Source organism: Fulmarus glacialis, unplaced genomic scaffold (assembly GCF_000690835.1).
Source record: "Fulmarus glacialis isolate BGI_N327 unplaced genomic scaffold, ASM69083v1 scaffold4611, whole genome shotgun sequence".
Taxonomy (NCBI): domain Eukaryota; kingdom Metazoa; phylum Chordata; class Aves; order Procellariiformes; family Procellariidae; genus Fulmarus; species Fulmarus glacialis.
In genome coordinates, this window is record NW_009190725.1 from 27,842 (window position 1) to 51,778 (window position 23,937).

At 41.7% G+C, this 23,937-nt stretch overlaps 1 protein-coding gene across 1 annotated transcript in view; it reads left to right on the forward strand.

The window, feature by feature from the left end:
- ELP3 (elongator acetyltransferase complex subunit 3) overlaps positions 1 to 23,937 on the forward strand; it is a gene marked incomplete at its 3' end in the record, with an annotated part of 55,644 nt that overhangs the window by 15,477 nt on the left and 16,230 nt on the right. The window contains exons 4-7 of the mRNA XM_009586302.1: positions 8,119 to 8,312; positions 13,636 to 13,726; positions 17,513 to 17,578; positions 22,761 to 22,988. Of these exons, the coding sequence (XP_009584597.1) occupies positions 8,119 to 8,312; positions 13,636 to 13,726; positions 17,513 to 17,578; positions 22,761 to 22,988 (579 nt within the window). The remainder of the gene's footprint in view (positions 1 to 8,118; positions 8,313 to 13,635; positions 13,727 to 17,512; positions 17,579 to 22,760; positions 22,989 to 23,937) is intronic.

Sequence of the window (23,937 nt, forward strand, 5' to 3'; positions counted from 1 at the left end):
TGTGCTACTGATAAACTACTTTAGTATTTTGAGCCTCTTCCTTTAGGAATTTAAAGACTAGCAAAATGAATATGCAAAATTAATATGAAACAAACTTTTCTGTTTTACCTACCGTGCATTACCGTGCTATAGTCTCTGATGTGCTGTTTTTCTATACACTAATATATGCTAGTGTTGAAGAAATTTGCAGACAGACGGGTTAAAAATAGATGCTGGTCATTGTCACAGAACTGACCCTCTTATGGCAGAAATGTTAGGGTTTATGGCAGTGTTTTCTTGGCTTAGTAGTTTCTATAATCATATTTATGTGGTGAAATTTCAGTTTCTATCAGGAACTGAAAGGATTTTATTACATAGCTGTCAATAGTCAAGAGAGTTATAACAATGAACTGGAAAATGGTCTTTCCTCCCTTGATTGCAGAATGCTTTACAGGTGCTCTCAGGAGAGCTGGAAACTTGGATCATCTGCTTCAGAAACTTTTTGCCCTGTGGTCACATCTATAGGAGATTTTGTCATGAGTGCAGACATTAAGCAGAAGTGACTTGATTTATCTCTGCTTTACATTCACCTTTGAATCAATTTTATAGAGATTCATGACACCATATATAAAGTAACATGCGCATTTCAGAAGAGCCTAATTAAAAATGTTGCCATGTTGTACTGTGTTTGCATCAGACATCACTGATTCAGCAACAGGGTTTACTAATTGCACTGTAAAGTCCCTCCTCCAAAGAATATTTGAATGGACAGAAAGTGTTGCTCTTTGAGGATAGGTGACACCTAATGGACCTCAGAAACAGTGGTATATTTGGCACAAGTAATATCAACGTACCATCTTTATATAAACCCAAGGCAACTTTGGGAATTCCCCAGGTTATATTAGAAAAATGTTTCAATTGTATTTTAATTCTATGTATTTAAAATAAGCGTCAGGTAAAAATACCTTGAAGAGTGGGTGTGCACGCAGTCAGCAGAACAACGAGCTCCAGCTTGCCGCAGGTGAAATGCTGGAGAGTTTGCTTCCCTTTTGTAGAGGGCTGATCTGCCTTATCATCACTGAATGGTCTGCACTGCATTCGTGTTCACACGTGCTCTGCTGGTTTGGCACACAGTGTGTATACGATCGCACTATGTAACATGTATGCACTCATAACATACATCACAGTAAGTATTATTTTTCACCATTCTCTCACTGAGTGGTAAACCTGATCTAAAACCATCTCATTTATCACGAATCAGAGTCTGCAAACAGATGGTATTCAGAGCAGCTAACAAATAATATCTTACTATGTTCTGGTAACTTAATAGGAAGTCTAAGGTCACATAATTGAAAGATATTGATGTTAAGTGACTTTGAAATGACCACCTCTCAGCTTGCTGTTGGCACTGTGTTTCCCTGCTTCCCAGGTGATAACTGGTGCTTGACGATGTGCGTGTTCCCAGGCTGCTCCAAAAGGCAAGTAAAAAGGCACAATTTAGTCTATATTTCTCGGTCAGTAGGCCATTGACAGTATTAGTGAACGCAGATCCTATTGTTACATTTTAATTAGACTAGCATTTACAAGAAGGAGGGAAAAATGCAAATTTTGAGTTAAAACGGAGGCACATTTTGGAGCCACAAGCTTCTATTAATGCATATAATTAAACTACTAAGTGATTGTTTGTTCCCTGCAGAGTTGGAAGTGTCATTCAACGCAGTAGCTTTGAAGTGCTACCGGTATTCATAGTTATAAATAATACAGCTGATGTGCAGTAGCTTTGAAGTGCTACCACTATTCATAGTTATAAATAATACAGCTGATGGAGATAAGGAATGCTGTAATATGGAGAGTTAAGATAATGTTCATCTTAATGTAGTCGGACATTAATTTAATCATCCATTTAATGCACAGACCATAGTAAAGGAACGAATTCAAGAATCATGTTGGGTGGCACGTGATTGCTAGCGGACAGTCATTAAAAAGTAGATTTTGGTGAACTTTGTTTTTAACAAATCCTGACATTTTAGTGAATAGCTTTAAAAAATTGCTGCACTTATCCTATAACTGATACCTCCTCAAACAGTTGAACATCTTGAGAGCAAGAAGATTAAAGATGGCAGCTGAATCTTTGGTTTGTAAAAAGATGAAATGGAATCACATAAAATATATTTTTTTCTTTTTGGAGTGAGGGGGAGAACTCCAGCTTTTGGGTGTCTTCAAAACACGTTTCTAATTTGTTCTGTACTTAAAGTGGTCGGTAAAATCAGATTAAAACTGCAAGGTATAATCTTTTAATATTGGCTGAGTTGTGCTATTACCAAACCGCTGTGTGGTCTCATTGTGATCCTAAATCATTTGACCTTTCTGTTGCAACTCTGAACAGATACATAGGTGACTAACGGATTTTCTATTTAAAAAGGTTATTGCAAACGCACATGAAAGTGAAATGTTTGAGTTCAGGACTTCATCTCCTGATTCCATCCCCTCTTATATTCTGATCTTTTTTTGATTCACATAGGGTTATGGTGACTTTTGGTTTTCAGCTGATGTCTGTTCTCTTGGACAGTAATTACAATGTCATGCAATTTTTAAGACTCAAAGCAATTGATGGGAATTGGACAAAAGGATTCCATCATGCACTTTGATATGTCTGCCTTGATGGAAAAATCATTGGCTTCTTGGCATCTAAATGAGTGATTTTACACCCGTAGGACCCTGATTATTCATAGCGGCAGTGAGTTTATGAGGTGGTGGATGAATGGATCCTATGGATGCCATTAGCTCTAATAACAGAGAACTTCTACAACAAAGGCATATGCTAGTAAAATCAATTACTGTTCTCATAAAACATGTTAGTGGCTAACTTGTATAACCTTGTAGACTGAATGTGTGTTGATGGGATCTTATTAAGATTCATTGTTTGTAATTCACAGAGCAGCTGTTCCTACAAGTAAAGTATGTTTAATGGAGCTCAGGTGAAGCAAAAAAAATTGTGAATTCCAGAGTTCTCTGGTTACTTATTATATTTGCTGTGAAAAAGTAGAATCATAGAATCATAGAATCATTTAGGGTGAAAAAAGACCCTTAAGATCATCAAGTCCAACCATTAACCTAGCACTGCCAAGTCCACCACTAAACCATGTCCCTAAGCACCACATCTACACATCTTTTAAATACCTCCAGGAATGGTGACTCAACCACTTCCCTGGGCAGCCTGTTCCAGTGCCTGACAACCCTTTCAGTGAAGAAATTGTTCCTGATATCCAGTCTAAACCTCCCCTGGCACAACTTGTCCTATCGCTTGTTACTTGGGAGAAGAGACCAACAGCCACCTCGCTACAACCTCCTCTCAGGTAGCTGTAGAGCGCGATGAGGTCTCCCCTCAGCCTCCTCTTCTCCACGCTAAACAACTCCAGTTCACTCAGCTGTTCCTCGTAAGACTTGTTCTCCAGGCCCTTCACCAGCTTCATTGCTCTTTGGACACGCTCCAGCACCTCCATGTCAATAGAGAAAAGTACTCAACTTTTCTCTAATACCACATAAATTGGGCAAGGTTATGAGAAACATTATTTTAGGGTATGAAAAGGTCCATGATTATGAACCTCCAGATCATTTAAGTTTCAGCTAATCTGAATTGACCTTTTTTATTTTATTACAATTAAACCACTACAATAATTTCTCATGTCCTGTCCACCCTCCACACACAGAAATTTTGAATTTTACTCTAGCATCCATCTTTATTATATGAGACGTGTTAAATGCTAGTTGGCTTACAGTCATTAGCTAGAGGGGAGAAAACTTCAAAGAAAATTGGTTTAGTAGCTTTGAAGTTGTATGTGCTTCCATTTGGAATATTCATGCATGCGAGAGCACTACACCGCATCCTCAAGTGATTCAAAAAGTCTGGAAATACGTAAGGAACCTTTCTCTCTAGGTTGTCTTTAATCTCTAACTTCACAGTGCATTAGCAGACGTGGATTTAAGCCCCGATTGAGTGCTTGCAAGAGCTGATGGAAAGCCTCCTGTTGATTCCAGTGATGCTATGGATGGTGATCTCTGGAACAAATGTTGTTTTAGGGATTGAATTTGTTTTGGCAGTAAACTGTTCTGAACGTTTTTATCAGTTGAAGACACCTTTTAAGGTGTCTAATTAAAAAAAGAAAAGACTACAATTCCTACTAAAGCTTGCCATGTGTTGGCATTTTATAGTTCCTTTGTTTCATGAGAGACTTAATCAAAACTGTTTGTAAATGGGAAAAGGTTAAGCCTTTAAATATTGGGATTTACAGAAACTATTTAAAGTTTACTGCTGGAAAAAGGGGTTCAGGAAAAAAAGGAGACACTGCTTTGTTGTATTGGTTGAAATTAATTACTTTTGAAATAATTAAACTTGAGGAGTATTTTGAGAAATATGTTAAGAAATAAATATGAAAATCTGTTGCCTTTTTAATGTCAGCATTACTGAAATGCAAAGTAGCATTATCAGCTAGCTTAATATATTGACGTAAAATACGCAGTATGTATGAAGTAGCAAAATTCACGATGTGATTAGACACCTTAACTTTTGACCTTGCCTTTGACTGCTGGATGGCTTTAACCTTAGTGCTGTGTTGATGCCTTTGCCTTTAATCTGCAATGTAAATCAGTGAATGTTTAAATAGTCTGACTGGTGAATCATCCTGAAAGCTTTTGCCTTTTCAGTTCAGTATCATTGCGAATATTAATACATAACCTTACTGGAAGCCTTTTTTCTTTGCTGGAGGGGTTTATTTACCTTCCTGTATCTCATTGTGGAAGCATCATTGCTTTTTTACCTTAATGTCTTTCTTTTCTTCGGTGCCACTTGGCCATAGAGCTCCCCTCGTTAGAACAGTCACCTCTTACTTGATTTTCTTATTCCTTCTTTCACAGTTGCTTTGTTTTACGTTAGAGCACCTCTAACCACCCACAAAAGATGGAAGACTGTACTTCTGGGTTGTTCCAGGACAACAGGATATTGAATTATTTTTCTGACCCTACACAACCTCATATGCGATATGACTTTGCATTACACACCTGCTTCAGCTGGCTGCTTTGAAGATGAGTCCAGTGATTTATTTTTTTTTCCCCCTCTTTGCATCTAGAGCATCAGATGCACACTAGGGCTAGCACAGAAGAAGTGGTAAGAGTGGTCAGCCAAGGGCAGAGCATGTCTGTCTTCTCTGACAGCCGCCAGCAACAGTATTGACCTGTAAAGTCAAGCTGAACCCTTGGGGCAGAGGGGAGGACACACGTTTCCAGGAGATGCATTAAGCAGACATAATGGTTCCCTGCTGTCACATGGGGGCAGATCCTGTTTCTGACCTTACTTACTGGGAGTTGGACTCGGTGATCCTTATGGGTCCCTTCCAACTTGAGATATTTGACAGCCGCCAGCAACAGTATTGACCTGTAAAGTCAAGCTGAACCCTTGGGGCAGAGGGGAGGACACACGTTTCCAGGAGATGCATTAAGCAGACATAATGGTTCCCTGCTGTCACATGGGGGCAGATCCTGTTTCTGACCTTACTTACTGGGAGTTGGACTCGGTGATCCTTATGGGTCCCTTCCAACTTGAGATATTCTATGATTCATCAGTGGTGCTCCGTAACCCAGCCCAACACCGAAACAAAAGAAAAGCGCTCTCCTCAAAATGGCTGTTGGGTTCTCCTGCATCAGTGAGGTGAGTCATCCTGGTCAAGGGTCCATCAGGAATCGGAGCTGGCACGAGGTTGCGTGCAGGATGGCGTGGCTGTAAGCGTGGGCAGGGCAGGGAGCCATCACATCTGCTGCCTGTGGAGCTGCAGCAGAAACCAGCCCAGAGTGTCTCTGAATAAGTCACTTACGTCCTATCCTCAGAGGTGGTGATGATGATTTTATTATTTCACAGAGCTGGCAAGATAAGTATGTTTTTTCATCTCATGGTGGCGATGTGAGATTTGTGACAAACAGGAGTGTTTGCAGAGTGCATAAACAGACCTGAGGAAAGGAGGAGACCAACCTTCTATCTACAGACACTCCGGTGTGAGCACCTTGACACAGGGGTTCAGAGTCATCTGTCTTTATCTGCCTTTGGCCAACCTCTCTGTAAACCATTTACTTTACAGGTAGCGCAGCTTAATGGGATACAAGGTGTGTTACCTGTCTGGGGTGGTTGGTCTTGTGTCTCGGATACTCTTTGGGAGAAATGAGTTAGATATCCCTCCTGGAGGCTGAGGGTGGAGAACGTGGGTCTCACTTCTGCATGAACCAAATTGTTTAGCAATTCTGTGATGAGGTGAGCACAACGAGGCTGTGCCTGGATGGGGTTCTCACGGCAGCAGCAGCTTTTGGCACAACCATTTTGCAAAGCTGTAGGTAACTCAGGTCGGTAAGTTGATCCGAGTTAAAACAACCCTACAAAATTTAAAACAATTTAAAACCAGTACCTTCTAACCGGTTTGTTTTTTTTTTTCTTTATGGGGCCATCTGGGACTTACTGCTCCTTAAGCCAGCAGTGCTGCTGGGATGATGATGGCTGAAGCTTCATCAGACCATGAATGCAGGATTTGACAGTTAATTTTGCAGCAGCAGTGTGGGCTTTATCCATGGTCCAGATCTTGTTTTGTCTCTTAAACTGACTCAGCTGTCCCTGTCTCTCTGTTTGTGAGGATGTGTATAAATGGCTCAGGAGGCTGGTCTGCCTGGAAAAGATTTTTTTTTTTTTTTAACCGGTTTCTTTTTTCAGCTGGATTAGCTCTCTGGTCTGGTTTTTCTCTGTAGCTGCCCAGCAGGCAGGGTGGCATGGGAGTGCGGCGTGCAGGACAGAGGCTGCTGGAGCTGGCCCCAGGCTTAGGCAGGGAGCCTGCCAGAAGCGGCCTGGGCTGACGTGGTCCTGCCGTTCCTCTGTCCTTGCTCGCCTCCTCCCGTCCTTGTGCTGGATCTAGCATGCATTCAAGTCTGTGTGGATCCATTTTGGTGTGCTTAAGCTAGCAGCAAACCATTTGCTGCTTTTTATCGTGTTGAAGTATGGTTTTGTGAAGCACGGGGAGCCAACAGAGCCGCTTAGTGCTGCCCGGGTGGGGAGGTCCTGCTCCCAGCAGGCTGCTAATGGCACTTTATTCCAACGTCGGGGCTTGCTGGAGCACTCCAGGAGCTGGTTTAACACACAGCAGCAGTAGGAAATGTAGCAAAATGTCTGAGTGGGTCTGGGCCACATGAACGTGTTGAAGCACTTCAGCGAAGTGCTGGTGAATACCAAAGCTAGCGCAGCAACTGGTGGGACCACAGTAGCCTGCCATTAACTCAGCTTAACAAACTTGTATTTTTTTTGTTACTATGAGAATACCATGCTGGAGAGGGATCAAGCGCTGGATTTCAAGTGTGCAACAGTCTAATCCAGTATTATATCTGGCCCATAGATGCTATTATAATGAGGGCCATGTCATCGCTTAAGTCAATTTAATGGTTGCTTGGTTCAGGGTGCCTTGCCTGGTTTTTGATTTTTTTGTAAGTGATTTTATTTTAATTGTCATTACTGAAATTTAATCTGCAAAAAACCAATGTGGTTGTTGCATAGTGCGAGCTAGTGCTGTTCAATTTGCAGTTCTATACTGGGATTTAGTCATAGAAGTTAGCAAGAGATACAGTTTGTCCTCCTGTTCTCCCGGATTGTTCAAAACATCATTGTAGAATAAATCTGTTTTTCTTCATTGCTATTCAAATGATGTGTCCCAGACACATTGATTAATCTCTAAATGTGGTCTGCTGAGATTGAAGATAAGTACACTCATTTCTATTGTTCTAATTCTGAGCAGAGTGTGTTAGAATAAATGGTGCAATATCTATTGAATTTGTGCTGAAAGGTAGAAGTAATGTACAGATTTGACTCGTAGCATTGTCATATGGATTTTTTTTCTTTAGTGGCCTTCTCTTTAAATCTAGAACATGCTCTTTTATTTCTAAAAATGTCGTAAACTGATAAATACTGGGAACTCAATGTAAGCCAGTAATTCTTAAACCGTACTTACAATTGTCTTTTACAAAATCTGTCTTGAAATTACTTTTGTTGGGGCGCTAAAGCCCCAGGAAATGTAGTTTGTTTTGCCTTGACTTGCATTTTTTGTTCCACTTTTGCAGGAGTTTTTTGAGAATCCTGCTTTTCGCCCAGACGGCATGAAGCTCTATCCGACACTAGTGATCCGTGGCACTGGTCTGTACGAGCTCTGGAAGACTGGAAGATACAAAAGCTATCCCCCCAGCACGCTTGTGGATCTAGTGGCCAGAATCCTGGCCCTTGTCCCACCGTGGACACGTGTGTACCGTGTTCAGAGGTAATTTTCTGTGGAGGACCTTGAATCTTGATTTATTGCACTTGGAGGGATTCTTACTTTAATCACAGCAAGATTGGACTCGGCCTTTTATTATTTTTCAGCCTTAATCATTAGTGCACTAAAGATTTTTAAAACTGCTTCCTATCTGTTCAGAATGGGAAAGGCCAAGTAGAATGAGAAACTATTTAAATTGAACTGCCTCTCTAATGCACCCAGAAACTTCAAGATTTCTGGAGGCCCTGCTTTCGTTGCAGTCAGACAAGAGCATAGCATGTGGCACACACAGTACTTTAATGATATTGGTGGATAATTGCCTCTTGACTGTGGGTGAAGTTTCCTATATTTATTGCAGGAGCTGCGAGGTGTGTCATTTTTTTTGGCTATAGAGACTTCTTTCTTTCCCCGTAGGTGCTGCAGGATTTTCATAAATGTACTATGGTAGTGCCATTATTTCCGCACTCACCTCCCAGGATGATAGATAATACTTTCATTTAGCACTGTATTTTCAGTATGAGGTCTTCGTCGGATTATTTTTCTTCTGTTATCTCCTACATCTGTCTGATATTAGGAAGGGAGGCTGTAGCATACTTGCCTATTATTGCATGTGCAGGCAATACTCAGTTGGCTTCCAGCTACCTGAGCTGGAAACAGTGCCAATGCCTGGCTCTCCAAGAGCACGCAGAGTAAGAAAGCCTTGTGCATTAGACCTCGCCTGCCTGGACTTCTCTAAGGCATTTGATTTTGTGCCCTACCAGAAATATGATGGAACAGGGATAAGCAGAGAAACATGGTGCAGAAGAAAGTGGCTGAAGGCAAGAAATGCTGGGTAGCTTTCGCAAAGAAAGTATGGACTCAGGGTTATTAGTGGAGTTTCTCAAATATCCATTTAAAAACTAATCTTGCTCAAAATTGTATTTATTTATAATGACACAAAAAGTAATAGGGCATTGAGGAAACCTTGCAGGGCTGGGACGCATCATTGAAAGAGCGAGGATGCACAAGCAGGATCTGGTGGTGGTGAAGCTGGAGTGATAGAGATGGGATGAGATGCAGTTCAGGGAAGTTTGAGGTCAAACTTGGAGGGGGTTTTGCTGCAAACCATGAGATTACCATGTGAAAATAGCAGAGGAGGAAGAGTTTTTAATGTCTTGGTCTGTAATATGAATAAGCCACTGGTGAATGCAGCCATGAAAAGCATTTTTTTTTCAGGATAACTCTTCTGAGAGATGAAAGTATTAATGCAGCAGCCAGACAGGGCTTTGGTAAGACCTTGTCTGGAATAACCCCCATCTTCAAGAAAATAAACTGTGGAAATATGTGCAGAGGAGCATCAGTCTTTTGTCTGAAGGATAGATGTGGACATAAATGACCTCTGCAAATCTATGAGAGAAGGAAAATAACCTTTTAAGAAATAGGAACACTGATTTGGGCAGAGAACAAGAAAATAAGAAGTAGCCTTGCATAAAACGAGGCAGGAAACTGGGAATTTTTGGTCAGGGCTGAGATTTTGGAGTAGCTTTCCAAAGTTACCAAAGAAGAAGAGAAGCTAAACATGAATATGGTGAAGCTTGATTATGAATGTGATCGTGATCCAGCAGTCTGTAGTAACTGAGACACAGATTCAGCCACCTGGAGATCCTTTCTTCAGATCTTCGTTACTTTATTCAGCTGTAGCTGAACTCTGAGAAGAAGGATGTGATACTGATGAAGAAGGCAAAACATGGCTAACAGGAAATATCTGCTTGATATTGCCCCAGGCTTTTCACGTCACTTGTAGGAGCATTATTAAAGGCAAAAATCCTATCTTTTCTCGCTGCACATCTCCTTCTTCCTCATTGATTCCACTCTTACAGATGCAATGGCCCGTTTGTTCATGATGCTATCACCATAGCATCGTATCTAAAATGAACAGGTTTATTCTTGGAGGATGACATGAGTTTGCAGCCTAGCAGGTCTTCTCTAAGGAACACAGGCCTGGAAGAGTCTCGGCTTGGTGTGCTGATTTGCCTGAGCTTGACTATGATTTCTTCTGTCAACGGCAGCAGCCTCCATCCAGCTGTCATCCGGTTGTCAGTTATTATCTTCCAGTGGAATAGCTGTTTTCTTACTGACTGGCTCATGTTATCTAAAACTTGTTGGTGGTGATTACAGATTTTTACACCTCCAGTGCAAAGTCCCAAAGCTATTACTTTGGTCTAAATTGCTTTCAGGGCCATTGTGTCACACTGTAGCAGAATAATGAACAAAGCCAGATTTCTAAAAACATTTGCGGCCTGTTCCCCACGCTGCTTCACTGAGGACAGCACCTATTTCCCCATTCTCCATTGCTGCCCCAGGCCCTTTCCATCTCCCTCCAGCCTGCTGCCACAAGTCCTCCATCCTTCGCATTTTACATTTCAGGCTCTATTTCCGCAATCCTTTCAGATTCAGCTTGTGCCCCGGATGGCAGCTTGTCCCGAGCTCTCTGCATACTGACTGGCCGTTTGGTACGTGCATTCAGGTTTTCTAGCAAACACCACCAGAAAAAGACTGAGCTATCTATGCCCTTCCTTATTAGGACCACTGTTTGGGACTTCTGTTAGTACCAGGTTTTGAGGAAACATAAGGGTCTCAATGTTTTTATAGTCCCTCACATGCTCAAAATAATCAGTTTAAGGAGTCGGGTGAGTATAGGAGAGGTGTCACTGACAAAACACTGTGGAAGTCTTTCTGCTTCAGGAAACCAGGTTAAATATGTTTAAAAAAAAAAGAAAAAGAAAAAGAAATGCAGTTGCTAATGGCTGATTGAAGGAGAATATATCTTCCAGGGTGTTTTGAAACTGTCAGAGATGCTTAATACTGTATTTATCCTGAATGTTTGTGAACCTCATTATCACCGAAGTGCTTTGGTGTGTGAGAAGGTGTGAAATGACAGGAGTAGTGGCACACACCTTGAGACTTTTCCTGTCGTGGATCTCGGTGTTTTATATGGTTGTTATTTTCACTGTACTGATGGGGAGATGTGGGTATGAAGAAATAAAATGCCTTACTCAACCGAGATCATATAATAAGTCAGAGCTGAGAGCAGACTCGAGGTCTTTAGACTTTCACTGTGTGCTTCAATCAGCTGCTTCACAACTGTCCTAAGTAATCAAAATGTTTGAAAAATAGAAGATTAAATAGGCCTTGTTGAAGCTTCTGGCAAATTGCACATTAACTTTAATAAGGTCAGGATTTAATCCCCCCCGTATCCCTGAATGTGTTGAGCATTTTAACAAGTCCTAAAATCACTGGTACAATGCTGTCTTGTGGCTATTCAAAGTAGGCAGTTAGTGTGTACACTCATGATGCACACAGGATACTTATTTAAGTACTCTGCCCTAATCTGAAGTGGGGATGGAAAACCTGTTTCTTGCTTTCTTTTTCTTAAAAAGCTTATTTTTCACATTCATATTTTAATTTAGTTTGCTCCCTAGTAGGCAGATGAGAGAGGCTCAAGTTAGTAATCTATCTTTTATTTGCAGTACTTTATTTACTATTTCATAGCTGACTCTGGATTTAGCTAAAGACCTGGAAGATGTTTTAGCTGTGAAATACATACAGCCTGACTTTTTGGAGTTGTTCCATAATTAGAAGAAAGGCGTCTAGTTAGATTCTCACTGTATATCTAACATACCCTGATGAAAATGCCATTCTCCTCTAGTACGTCCTTTAGTCACAATGTGAAGTGCTCATTTCCTCTAATTGAAGCTCTTTGAAGTATGTTGTGTTGGCTCTGCAGCGTCTTATTTACTCAAAGAAATCCACTGAATAAATGAACTGGTTAGCTAATTGTATTTTGCTTCAACTTCTGGGCATGCGAGTGTAAGAGGCGAGGAATTTTTCATAGACCCTTTGGCTTTATAGAAAAAAGAGCAGGGAAAACAGGGGAGGAAAGTAAAACACAGGGCTCCCATTATGCTGGAGAAAGTTGTACTGAAATTGGAGTGCGATGCTGAAATGGGAGGAGAATCCTGGAGTCTGAAGGCCCCTGTTTTCCTTCGTAACAGTAAAGGAGAACTCCTTTTCTTGCCCCCCTTGCCAGTGTCTCAGACTTCTACACGGCTGAAGCAGCACAAGGATCAGGTCTTTAGGACCCTTGAAGACCTTTATCTTTTATACAGCTACTGCCAAAAATAGTAATTGTTAATGGGGGCCATGATGTGAATTAAGGTCCTTGAGGAACTGAATAGATCAATTAATACGTTTTACAGAGGTCATCACACAGGTGCTAGATGGTGATGACTTTCAATCACTACTGAACCAAGATGGATTAAGCTAATTACATTACCAATTCCCTGAACCACCCCATTCTCTGTGTGTTTTATGTGATACTCTGTTCTTTACTCTGTTGAATGCTTGCACAGATAAAGAAAAAGGAGGAGTACTCACCAAGGAATGTTTGAGCCCTGTTTTGAGACCAACCTGTTGTACAATGTACTGAGTATCTTTCATGTCTGTATAGTCCTTATTTCCCTGTAGAAGATCTGAGGGGGTTTGGATTACACAGTGGTGCACTTGGGTGGTGTGTTATCAGGGGTGCCAGGGTGCAAGGGAAGGGAAAAGCATTTGGAAAAGCATGGTATCCTGCTTTCCTAATCTCTAGAGGGACAAACTGCCCTGGAAGGCAGTGGAGAGGCCAAACCTGGTCTTGCTTTCAAATTTCATTTTAGTACCTCCCTTGGAGAACTGAAGGAAGGAGTTCTGCCATTTGCAGACTCATGATTTACGTTCCCATAGGAAGGCCCTAGACTTTCTGGCTGGGCTTTGCTGCAAATCATTTGCTAAACAGAACTTTTTCACTTTTAAGCAGCTAGCGTCCCAATATAAAAATGTTGTAATTCTGATGAATTTTCCCTGATGGGCATTCAACTCGGAGACTGCAGAAAGACGCTGTCTGGTTCCCAATTGCTGGTCTCCAGCAACAGATACCATGAAGAACATCTACCTGGAGTCCTAGGCGAGGCACAGGCTCAGCTGGATGATCCTTTTTTTCCCAGACTTCCAAGTGAAGAACTAAGAGCAAAATTATAATCTATTTCTCAGGATTGTAAAAGCCTACTTTTGTCTTCAGTCTTTTTACTAAAATAAAACCTGTAGCTTTTTCCCTTCATTTTTCTCCTGCTTTTAGTTGTGTTTTGCCTGTGTTATTTCTTCTTTGACCAAAGACTTGAAACAAAGGTAATTCAGATAATTCTGTGGTCTGCTATTTGGGATCTTGGCTTAGGTGACCGTAATGGTGCTTTATGGTGTATTGTCTGCTAATGCAGTTGTTTGAGGTTTTTGTTTTTCCTCTTACATGCAGAGATATCCCAATGCCACTAGTCAGCTCTGGAGTGGAGCACGGGAACCTGAGAGAGCTTGCCTTGGCGAGGATGAAAGATCTTGGGACACAGGTAAAATATTTGTCAATTGGTATTGAGGGAGAGCTGCTTGATGACTTTACACAAAGTAGCAGAGAGGAAAGTAATGACCAGAAGACATGACAGGAGCCAGGTTTACTGCTGAACTAAAATGATCTGCAAAGGTCTTTAAAAAAAATTTTAGTGACTAAAAAGCACCTTGATGATACTTCTGAAAAGCTGTTTTTGTTTCGTTGATTTTTAGTTTAGCACTTTCACCTCCTTCCTGAAGGTACTTGGTAACTAGTTTGTGATATTCCATTTTTTAACAGAATGAAACCCTTAAATCAGAGAGAAGGCAGGAAGGTTTCTTTTTAATTTATGCTATTAGAAATTCTCCTTCCTTTCTTTTTCCCACGCATGCCCTTACTTGACTGAACAATTGGAAGAAAAGCTCTTACTCTGAGGCCAGAGAAATCTTGCAAGAGAGATTTCAGCCCAAACAAATGAGTTTTGATATTCTTGATATTTCTAAGGTCAAATAAAAATATGAGCAGGGGTGGAGAGAAGGAGGAGGGGGAGGAAGAATTGCATTTATATTTGAAGTCAGAAGAAGGTACGTATACCCAGTCTTGATTTTTCTCAGAAGGTTGCTGTGGCAGTCGGCGTTCACAGTGCCCCTCATGGTCTGCTCTGACACTGCTCACTGTTTGAGCCTCCCCCTGAAGCCCAGTTATCAGCCACGGTTTGTAGATCCTCCAGGAAAGTTATGCCCAAGTTCTGCTTTTCTTGGGATGTCCAACTTCCTAGGCGAAACATCACACAAACCTCGTGATCCTTGAGACTATTCTAAAGGGCTTTCATTGCTTTGGTGTCCTGGTGTTCAGGCAGGGGCAGATCTTGAGCACAAGTCTTATGAGGAGCAGCTAAGGGAACTGGGGCTGTTTAGCCTGGAGAAGAGGAGGCTGAAGGGAGACCTCATTGCGCTCTACAACTCCCTGAAAGGAGGTTGTAGCGAGGTGGGGGTTGGTCTCTTCTCCCAAGTAACCAGCGATAGGACGAGAGGAAGTGGTCTCAAGTTGCACCAGGGGAGGTTTAGATTGGACATTAGGAGAAATTTCTTCACTGCAAGAGTGGTCAGGCCTTGGAACAGGCTGCCCAGGGAAGCGGTGGAGTCACCATCCCTGGAAGTATTTAAAAGACGTGTAGATGAGGCGCTTAGGGACATGGTTTAGTGGGTATGGTAGTGTTGGGTTGACAGTTGGACTTGATGATCTTAGAGGTCTTTTCCAACCTTAATGATTCTATGATTCTCACCACAACTGTTCCATGCCTCTGTATTGTGATTTAGTGCTCCCTCTTTCTAGCTCACCTTTTCTTAAAGAGGTTTTAAGGCGTTACTGCATCCAGCAATAGTAGAGTCTTCAGCTACTGCGTGTGTGCCTGTAGCCCCACATCAACTTGTGCTGCTGACCTATATTGTTAGTATTTAACATGGGTGGTTCTCTAGGCTACATCTAGCTCCTTACTGCCTTTGCCATCTCACTTGGACCTTGCAGTTGCAGTGCAAAAGAACAGAAAATAAACTCCTTCCAGCTGGGCTTTCCATACCACTTAATCTCTCCTAAGCTGTTGTCCTGGACTTTCTCCTTAAATCATTCCTCCCAGTCTCTCTCCAGAAGCAAGCCAGGATTTGGCAGACAGCTTTGCCAGCCACAGAAGCTTCCATCCCTCCTGCTGACTTTTCACTTCAAAACCAGGCAGGGGAGGCAACCTCCGTGGTGCAGCTAAGCCTTTTCAATTGAGCTCTTTAGGGCTACTAGTGAACTCTTCTCTGGGTTTGATACTAAAATCACATCATTTGATCTGAACCTGATCAAGACCAGCTGGAGAAGCAGGGATAGCTGATCCAGGGCTGAGCTGAACCATTAAAGGGCTTGTCAGGCTGGCAGTCATTGCTTTTAGAAGAACCAAATCTGTAAATATCTCTGCTGTGCAGATGATTATAGATTTTAATTTACTGAGGCAGAAACACTGCAGCTAGTGGAATGAGGAACCAAAGAGTCTGCTGCAATATAGCTTGAAATGTAAGGTACTGTTGTGTTTTTCTTGTGTCATAGGAGAAAACTATAAATATGCTTTTGTCCTCTTGTCTCTTAGCTTGGAAAAGTAGAGGAAAAGGCCAAGGCAAGGAAGGGACTTGTAGGAATCTTACATATTTGCAGGTTCAATAGTAAAGATCAGCCAGCTCAGCAGCTCTGGCAGTTCTGACATCTGTCTTTGGGGAATAGCTTGGCGAGGAGAGCGTTTGAGGGTTGCGGATCAGTCATGCCAACACTGCAACTTGCGCCTGTGGTTGTTGGAAAGAAATTATTCTTGAGGAGCCTTATTGGAGGGACCAGATGCTGGCCTTCGTGATTGCCAGCCACTGAGTGCAAGTGGAGATACACAGTTGGGACACAGAATTTCAAAGCAGCATCCCAGAGTACATTGTCCTTCCTCAGTTCTGGGGTTTTTAATGAAGAGTGGGTATTCCTCTGCCTTTTACTGTGCTGTTTGAGTAGCTGGGAAATTGTAAAGCAGAGAAGAGTTTGTCTGCTCTAGAATCCTGGTACGACAGTGAATCCCGGTTTTACCATAGCCCACTCTTAAAAAACAAACACAAAACCCCACTTTTTTCTGCTGTTTGGGAGATTGTTGCTTTCTTTTGGTAATGGAATTTAAAAGCATTCAGAGGAGGACAGGGCATGAGATAGAGCTGTGCTTGTTCTGGGTACTCTTGAGTTTCTGTGTGAATTGGATTTTCACACATTCTTTCCCTGTCTAAAAGTCTGGCTTTCGGAAATACACGGGCAGGTAGGTGTTGTTGCTGTTAGAGCAATTTTAGCCCATTGGTGGCGGTTATCTTCCTTCCCTCCAAGTACAGCAGCACTAGTGGAATGAAACGAGCGTTTGCAACTCAGATGCTGTGGGTGAAAGTATTGTGGCTGCACTTTGCTGACAAAAGTTGGATTAAGCTTAGCGTTGGACTTTCCAGTAAACCCACTAAGACGCGAATGCACAGTCTCCCGCAGTAGGAGTGCTTGTACTATCACAACTGTTTGCTTACGTGAATGGGTGCCAAATTACTCAACTTTCATTGGCTTTGCTGAGAAGCACAAAAGTTGATGCAAGCTATAACCCATCTCTCAAGCACTGAGCTTGGAGCCTCGTCTCCTCCTCTGTCTGACTTGTAAGGGAGGGAAGATTTCTTTGGCTGCCTTTTGTTTTCTCCATCATTGGTCCCAAGCCGCAGTGATGCTCTGTGGGTGCCAGATCAGCATTCTTTCTGATATTTGGGTAGGACTTCTGCAACAGTTTTCATGTGATCATTTAAAAGCAAGAACAGGGTTGCGGAGATTCAAAAACTGGCTATTTCAGGACTCTCTGGTGCCTTAGCGTAGATTTTGCCAATGTTAGACCTTCCCAGTGTAGGGTAAAAATGGATTATCCCAAAGTCTTTTTTTCTCTGTTATCCTTTCATTTATGTTGACTTTGCCTCCAGACCCTGCTGTTTGTGAATCAAAGGGTACGTTTCCTCATGAGCCATAATGGTTGCTTAGTGAATTGATTTTTGCCAGCATGTCTTTCCATTTAGCACTAAGACCTTTTTCCAAGGTATATTAGGGATGGATCGGTGAGCATTTTTATTTTGAAGTCTACCCATTTGAAATTCATCCTTGCAACTTCATGCTATTTCAGCTTAGTTTTGAACCCAATAGGTGGCTGGATATCTGTATGTTTCAGAGCTTAATGTTTTTCTCCCATGTAATTTTTTTTTTCCTCCCTTTCTTTTCCTAGTGTCGTGATGTAAGGACAAGAGAGGTTGGAATTCAAGAAATTCACCATAAAGTTAGACCGTATCAGGTAAAATTTGTGTTTTTTCTAGGAGCTTGTTTCAGACACAATTTGTTATGTGTTTGGTGTGGAGGCGTTGAGACCCATTTGTTGCACGTCCAATCCTGTGGTTTGCCTTTGTAGCTGGATCCAGTTTTCCATTTATTTTCACAGCAGCTTTGGACGTCTCTTGTTTGAGCACAGTCACATGTTGAAATGTATGGACCACCATGTTCAATAAACTGACTGCAGCCAGCAGTTATTTTGGTACTTGCACCATTATAACAAAATAAGCAGCTCTTTCTTACTGCTTCTCAACCTTCCCGATTCTCCCTCCTCATTACAAATTTGGAATTTAGAAAATACCAGAAACACACTGTGTGCATGGTGAACAGGAATGAATGTTTAGCAAGATGAATTTACAGCCTTTTTTGTGAATGTGCATGTTTATATAGGCAATCAGTATATGTATAAATACACTTCTGTACATGTATGTATATATTTATATTCGAGTAGATCTAGTCAGCATATGACACATATGTTGTTTTTTACCTTCCTAAAATAGTCCACAGAAAGGTTGCTATGCTTATTTTATAGCAAGGAAAATGTTCGCTGCTGAACTTCAAGGACACTAATCCTCCAGTTCACTGTAGTTCCAAGGAGGGATCAATCCTTCCAGAAGGTTGTCAGGAGGTCCATGTGTGGCACCCAAGGAGATGAGCTTTCTAAGATCACACAGGGTCGGATCCATCTGAGTATACGTGGATGCTGTGGCTAGTGAATCATAGCCTGGAAGTGTTCTCTTCCTCTTCCTTTGTGGACATTGAGGAAGGACTTGAAATGATTGTAGAGTTTGTCCATCATATATCTCCTTTACTTTCAAACAAGAATTCTTTGTGCCAGGCAGAAGATACTGCCAGCCCCAGCTGAATCAGAATGACACTTACACCTCTCTCCTCTTCTGTGCAATGGGCACGTACCCACTTTCTAAATGTGAGCCACTAAACTGGGGTTAGGCTTTCTCTGTGTCAGCGGAGATAGAGATTCCTAACAGAGGTCCTCTCAGTTGTACTTTGGAAGCTCCACTGATTATTTAGGCTTCAAAGAGGCTCTGAGTTTGGTGCCAGAAGTTAAGTAGCATGAATATTCTCCGAGTTTAGCATCTGAAAGATGTTGTCACTTTACAAATCAGAGATTACTGGGAGCCATACTCTGTTTTTCTCCTGCCGTTATGTGAATTCAGATGGAGTGCAACACTTCCCATCTTGCATAACAGAAATCCAGTATGGAAATGTATAATGATCCCAAAAAAATTATCTTGTTCTTACCAGGTTTCTGCAAAAACTGAGGCTGTACGGACTCATTTGTACATGGGCCATGCAGCCTTTGTGCTCTGCTCCCATTATCTAATCTCTGGTCATTTCATGAAATATCTTCCAAAGACGTCTGTTGTCAACAGCTAATCTAATTTAAATTGTAAATTTCTTGAGTAGTTAGCAAATAGCTTATCACAGGGTTTTCAAAGCAACGTTATGTTGCAAATTCCCTTTGTTAAACTCATCTGTCTGAGTGGCAGGAGGATGTCATTATGTAGTCTTAGCAAAATTTATCATGACAGCAAGCAAGAGAAATATTCTGAAGATGGTATAATTTTTCATGCATTTTAGACTAATGACAAGGTATGATGTTTTTCTTGGCTTCATAAGTAAACAACGCATCCTCTTGATAAGAGAGGCTATCATGTCAGATCTAAAATAAATTAATCGCTTGCTGTAATTAATTATACTTTATGCAACTTCTTTCTGTTAAGGATCAGTAGGCTGTATGTATTTTTATAATGGTGATGGTGTGTCTGCTTTTAAAAGTATTCTTTTACAAAATCAATTTGAAGTAGATTACTTGCCTGTAGCTGGTTATTTACAGAGCTGTCTCTAAACTGCCTTTTCAATTAGGGGCGTTTCTCCATAGCAGCAGAAGGTATTTGCTTGCTCTCAGAATGGTTAAGGCTACGTAATAGCCTTAAAAATGCTCTAGTGAATTGTTGCTGAAAAGAGACGTTGGATTGACAGTTTTTGACAGGCGAGGGGCAATGACAGCTCTCTTACAGATATGAACCTACATTAGTGTTAAAGCAGAAAGTGTAAGATGTAGAAGCTGCTGTTCCTGCAAAGCCGGGGGGGGTGTCAAGATAATGATTTCAGTGTAGCGCCTTAGTAGGAATAAGGCAGATTTTTAAGCTGGGAGTAGCTGCTTTAGGTCAAGAATGTAATCTGCAACTGGGTTTTCCCTTTGTTTGTCAGAGTAAGTTTAAAACAGACTGTGCCAGACATTTAATAGGGTTGCATACTGAAATGGTGATCCACCCTGATGAGGGTTATTCTTACCCAGCGCACAGGATGGTTTACGGACAAGGGACTGACACTGGGAACTGCAGCACGCTGCCACGCGTCGCCGTGCACCGACCGACCGGGAGGTGATGCAGGCTGGCTTTGGCCACGTTTGTGCCAGTGTCCCAGAAGGAAAAGGCTTTGTACTTTTTTCACGAGTCCCTGAAAACCCTTTGAGGGGATTTATATATCCTAGGACCCTCTGTGCCCAGGGAAGCGGGGAGAACAAAAGACTTGATCCAGTAGGGACTTTTCTGAGCAGATCAGCTTATCTGGTACGTATTTGTGATGCTATAAAAATGCACACAATATAAAGCCTCCTGGTGAAGGTTCCTGTAGTCTTACTTCGTTTCTGTCTACAAGTGGCTTTCAGACTGGATGTGGGCATAACAGGGCATCTATGATTCCATCTCCCTACTGGAGGACAAGGAATGGAGCCATGTTTTCTACTTGTGTTTTGTCCTCGAGAGAAACCAGGAGTTCTCCAATCTTGCCATTTTGAACTCTTAGTATAGCGGTGTTTAATAATATTTTCTGCTTTTTTATATAAATTAGCAGTAAGCTTTAATCTAACTGCTTTTCCACGTATGAAACTAACTGCAGAATCTGAGTATTTTAAAAATCTCGTGCTCTTTTGTTTTCCTGTACATTTCCGTTTTACTAGCGGTGTTACGTACCTAATGGTAGATCTGGATCGGTGTGTGTCAGCCGTCCTGACTCACAAGCTGGAGCGGAGTTGTGCTCTTGGAGAACTTGGCACATCGGCAGACATCTGCTTGGGCGCTTAACCCGTGAGCTGTACATCAACGTTGAAATGAGCCTTGCTTCTGCAGTCAGTAAGGGATTTAATTGTGAGCTGTGTTCACCCAGGCTTCGTCAGGGAGTAGAGCAGGCAAGCGACAGAATCCCTTATGGCTTTTCCGTAAACAAATCTTTAATTCATGGATTTCTGGGTATTAGAGGATTTGCAGAAAAAATACTGAAGTCCTTTGCTTTAGTCTTTATGGTAGTACTGGGAAAAAAGCGTGGCAACGTATACATAGGGATCAACCCTACACTGCACTGTCAGGATGTAAATGTTAGAAACACCAGTGCAACGCTGGAGCACAGGGCATCCACTGACACTTGCCATTCATATTTGAATTCCTAAAGTTAAAGGAGTCTCTCAAAACAATGGCAGGAGTATCTACATGATAGTTTTAGTTCAGATCAGGGGCGTGCTTGTGAAGCAAATCCTCTGGTTGTTCCCCACTTTGAAAGCATCAGGAAGCACAGAAACCTGATTTCTTTCAGATTAATTTAGAAAGCAGCTTTCAGGAGCGCACCTAATGTATGCCAGCTGGTAATGGGCGCCTAGTTCATGGCATGAGACCAGGACTAGTCTGTACTGAAACCCTCCCAACATATACTGTGTCATCATCACGCCCTCAATATTGCAAACTATTGCTGCCACTCCTCTGTTGAGCCAGGAAATTTGGGAAATAATTTTGGTCTGGTTGTTACAGCTGGGCAAGGGAGTCCCTACAGCAAGGATGGGTAGCTATTTCAGCTATACAGTATCAATTCAAAACGCAAATAGAGTGGCTCACTATGTCACCAAAGGTGTGACATTATCATCATCGGCTACAGGTTACATCAAATTAACTCAGTGCTAACTCTGCTACATAAACACAGCTACCGTTATGTGAGGTTTGATCAGGTCTCACGTTGCCATAAGGGAGTCTCACCTTGGGTCTTGGGGCTGCTCCTTGATGATGGTAGGTCAGGACTGTCTGAAAAAGAAGATTTTTCTTCTTACTGCTCTCTTATCCACCCATTACTCTTTATAGCTTCTAGGTGCTCTGCAGAAGTAATTTCTTCTACCCAAGCATGGTCTTTATTGTATTCTCCACAGTCAGCCAACTCTTACTTCACTTTTCCCTTCCACTTCTTGTGATCTTCAGAGCTGCCTTTGTCTAGATTGTTACCAAAATTGGATTTGAAGCAATTAATATGTTGTTACTGGTTAGTTCTCAGGGTACTTGTCTGGATGGTTTTGGTGTCTTCAGTACTATTTGAATGAGTAAGAAAACACTTCATGCTGATTCTGTAAAGCACACGTAATGCAATAGTCACTCAACACAAACTCTTTCAGATCCACTCCTGTTGCACTGCACAGTTTACTTATGTAGGTAGATCCTGTGCAGTGCTGGAAAGAACTAATTGGTAATTAGTAAAGAATTTGACTGCTGCTTAGAAGACCCATGTTCTGTAGACGTCTCAAGCCATTTCTTTTGCAAAGGAGTAGAGACATGGACCTGAATGCAGGTTTAGTGAAAGCAGATGCAAAACTACTCATTCTACATTAGCAAGTTTGTAACTGGAGCCGAATTTCAGTTAGAGCAAGTCCCTTGGTTAGTGGCAAGAGTTGCTGCCCCCATTGATTTTGCAGTGATTATGAAACTTGAGTAACTCAGGAAACATAGGTTTAGGTTTCTGACTTGCAAACAGGTAACCATGTGGATTACCAGCCCTTCTTGAAAGCTTGCAAATAGGGATAGAAGACTAGTTCTGTCCCATTGGCAAATACATTTCTATTAAAGTAGTCGCATGTTTTATCTTTAATGTGACTGCAGTAACAGCAGTTCTTACCCAGTACTGCTAAAATCCATCTAGAATTAAATTGGCCTTTAAGAAAGCACTTCATGTTTTCTCTGAATCATAATAGTTTATGGATCCATGAAATTGGTTTTGGTCTGTTCAATGTGTTGCTTAAATATTTTTAAAGAAGTTTTCCTTTCTTCTTTTCCTCCTTGTATTCGTCATTGCTTCTTCTCTTTGACCAGATTGAATTAGTTAGAAGAGATTATGTGGCTAATGGTGGCTGGGAGACCTTCCTGTCCTATGAAGATCCAGAGCAGGATATTCTCGTTGGCCTTCTACGACTGCGGAAGTGTTCAGAGGAGTCATTCAGACCTGAGCTGAAAGGAGGCGTTTCCATCGTCCGGGAACTGCACGTGTATGGGAGCGTGGTCCCTGTGAGCAGTCGAGATCCTTCAAAATTTCAGCACCAGGTACTCCAAGCCATCTTTATTTTTCATCTGTGCCTCTTTCTTGCACCCGCTTTCCCTCTCCCCAATATGATTGGAGAAGAATTTTATTTAATATCTGAGGTTCATTCAGTTGCTTTTAATTATAGTCCGCTGCAATAAAAACAGAATTGTATTTGAGCCCCATCTTGGATTTCACCCACTGAAATCATGCTGCTTCTGAGTTTCTGCTAGTGTGGTCATGTTTAGGCAATTGCAACTGCTCCGAGATAAAAAAAGCATGCCTGAATGCTATTAGCGTTGCTTCATGCCCGTACAATACGAGCTCATGTATGCTGGTGCTAATTTGGCTTTTGAGTACTAAGCATTTTTGGTTCTGAAGCATCCTTCCTTTGATATCCTGTACGGTACATCAGACTTCACTGCAAACTGACTAAAAACGAAACAAAGGAGATGATACATCCATTGTGTCTTTTTATTCCCTTCTAAAATTGATCTTGTTTGATAGATTAATTTCACTTCTGAAATATGAAATAACTATATAGGGGAAGGTGAGATTTTATTTGGTTCTACCCAGTTTTCTTTCAAAGGAACATTTATTGAATACATTCTTCCTACCAAAACAAGCAATCCAACTTTGGTTCTGAGATGTGTATCGGTTTAAGTGATTTGGTGGGACTCCCGAGTGAAGTCTCTTAGTTGGGTGTGACAGGTTTTTGCTTCAGATACACTTGTGAGGCCATTTCATACATATCTTAAAGCATGTGAAGAATGGAGTGGAAAGCTGTGTTTGTAATTCCTTGCAGTGACTCGTATGAAAATGGCACATTATCATTCTGCTGCATGTAACATGCTGTGGCTTGCGATGAGCAAAAATGTGAATTAAATTTTTCCCCGGTAGGTTTTGAACCTTTAGACTGAGCTTTTAAAAAAGCAATCAGTTTGTCCTCTTTGCCAGAAGTGCTCAGGGCTG